This window comes from Halyomorpha halys, unplaced genomic scaffold, assembly GCF_000696795.3.
Source record: "Halyomorpha halys isolate HHAL.00 unplaced genomic scaffold, Hhal_1.1 Scaffold83.1, whole genome shotgun sequence".
NCBI lineage: Eukaryota > Metazoa > Arthropoda > Insecta > Hemiptera > Pentatomidae > Halyomorpha > Halyomorpha halys.
Window position 1 is genome coordinate 614,387 of NW_027115065.1, and position 1,672 is coordinate 616,058.

The 1,672-nt window shown below is 28.5% G+C and overlaps 1 protein-coding gene across 1 annotated transcript in view; it reads left to right on the forward strand.

The window, feature by feature from the left end:
• The window catches only part of LOC106693021 (fatty-acid amide hydrolase 2), a 20,865-nt gene that overhangs the window by 12,922 nt on the left and 6,271 nt on the right, over window positions 1-1,672 (forward strand). Inside the window, exon 7 of the mRNA XM_014439319.3 lies at window positions 234-388. Coding sequence (XP_014294805.1) covers window positions 234-388 — 155 coding nt within the window. The remainder of the gene's footprint in view (window positions 1-233; window positions 389-1,672) is intronic.

A 1,672-nucleotide genomic window follows, 5' to 3' on the forward strand; every position in this document is an offset into this window, starting at 1 on the left:
AAAAAGAGCATATTACAATGTACATATATTTTATTTTGTATATATTATAATTTGTTTATTAGGAGGTAAGAAAAAAAACTTAGTATTGAGCTATAAAGGGTTGGAGAATTACTCTGTCAGAGGATGTATCAGTATATTTCAAATTTAATAATTTTTCTAAAAGCTGAATGATGATGAGATACAAAAATAAAAGATATTTATGTAGTAATAATTGTTAAATCATTCTGTTGTAGGTCTTATGCCAATAAATGGATTTCCATTTTACACTGGGGATGAACTGGATACTATGGTCACATTCGGCACTTTTTCTAGAACTGCCAAAGATATAATTCCATTTTTAAAAGTAATTATGGCTGAAAATATCAAATTGTTAAAGCTTGATACGAAGGTATGTGTACATTTATTTTTATTTCATCTATTAAATAATTATTCTAACCATATATTAACAACTTCTTTGTAATGATTCAGAATTAAATTTCCACACAAGGTATGTGATGAGAATTTAGGTTGCTTTGTTTCTGAATAAATTTTTTTTTCAGCCCTGAAATTCAGGTCGAAACATCGGCACAAATAAATAAGTTTCGTTTATTTGTGTATTTTTGTTGACTGCAGCCCTGAAAATCTTCTCCTCATTAATCTATGGTCAACTATTAACACCTCTTATTTTTTTTTTTTTTGTTTCCTTAAAACTTGGTGTTTGATTTTCACATGCTTTCACCCTGATGTGTTGAATTTTCTTGGAGTAATAATATTTCATCTCTATTTGATCTATATATTTTTTGGCTTTAAGTTTTATTTTGGAATCTTTTTGTAACATCTATTTGTTAACTACTTTATTTTCGTTGTTTCAATCAAAATGATTAGGATCCCCATAGCACCCAAGATTTTTTATTATAAAACTTTATAGCAATAAATATATTTATTAGTTTTACTTTATTTATATAACTTTTTTTGGGTTAGGTGCAAGATAATCTTGATTCCAGGGTAAACTAGTTTGTCCTTGGCTAAATCAGTTTATCTTATACCTGTCAGGCCCCTTGGATAGCACTAAATGAGCAGATACTCTTGTCGCAACGGCCCCTTAAGTTGCAACGAGTTGCAAACCAATTCAAGGCAAAATTTAACTTATATTGGATTGCAAGTGAGAAAATTTCTTAATAGCCTATTTCCTGTGGCTTAGGAAAACAACAAAAATGTTTGGTCTAGACTAAACTTTTAATCTTGCAAGCGGCAAAATAAATACGTTAGAACCTGTCAATGCTGGGATTCCCCTCGCTCGACTTTTTATATTAATTCACTCATTACATGTTGTGACTTATGAATGTGCAATATGAGGATAATTTGATTCAATAATTTTTATTATTATTGTGTTGTTTTTATATTTGTATTATGGATGTGCCATATTATAGTATTCAAGTTGATCATTTAGATTGGAGAGAACAGTTTTTAAAAGAAATTTAACAAATTGAAATTATGAAATCTTCTCATTTCAATGTTTTAACAAAGGCCCTGTACTTAGATCTTATCCTACAAGTGGAAAAAAAACAAAATATATATAATAAATAGTTGATCGTATAATTTAAAATATGAAGAAGATGGTCAGGGTTGCAGTCAAAAAGAACAAAATAGTTTTTTATCTCATGTTTCGTCCCACTTTTTTCCATCATATATA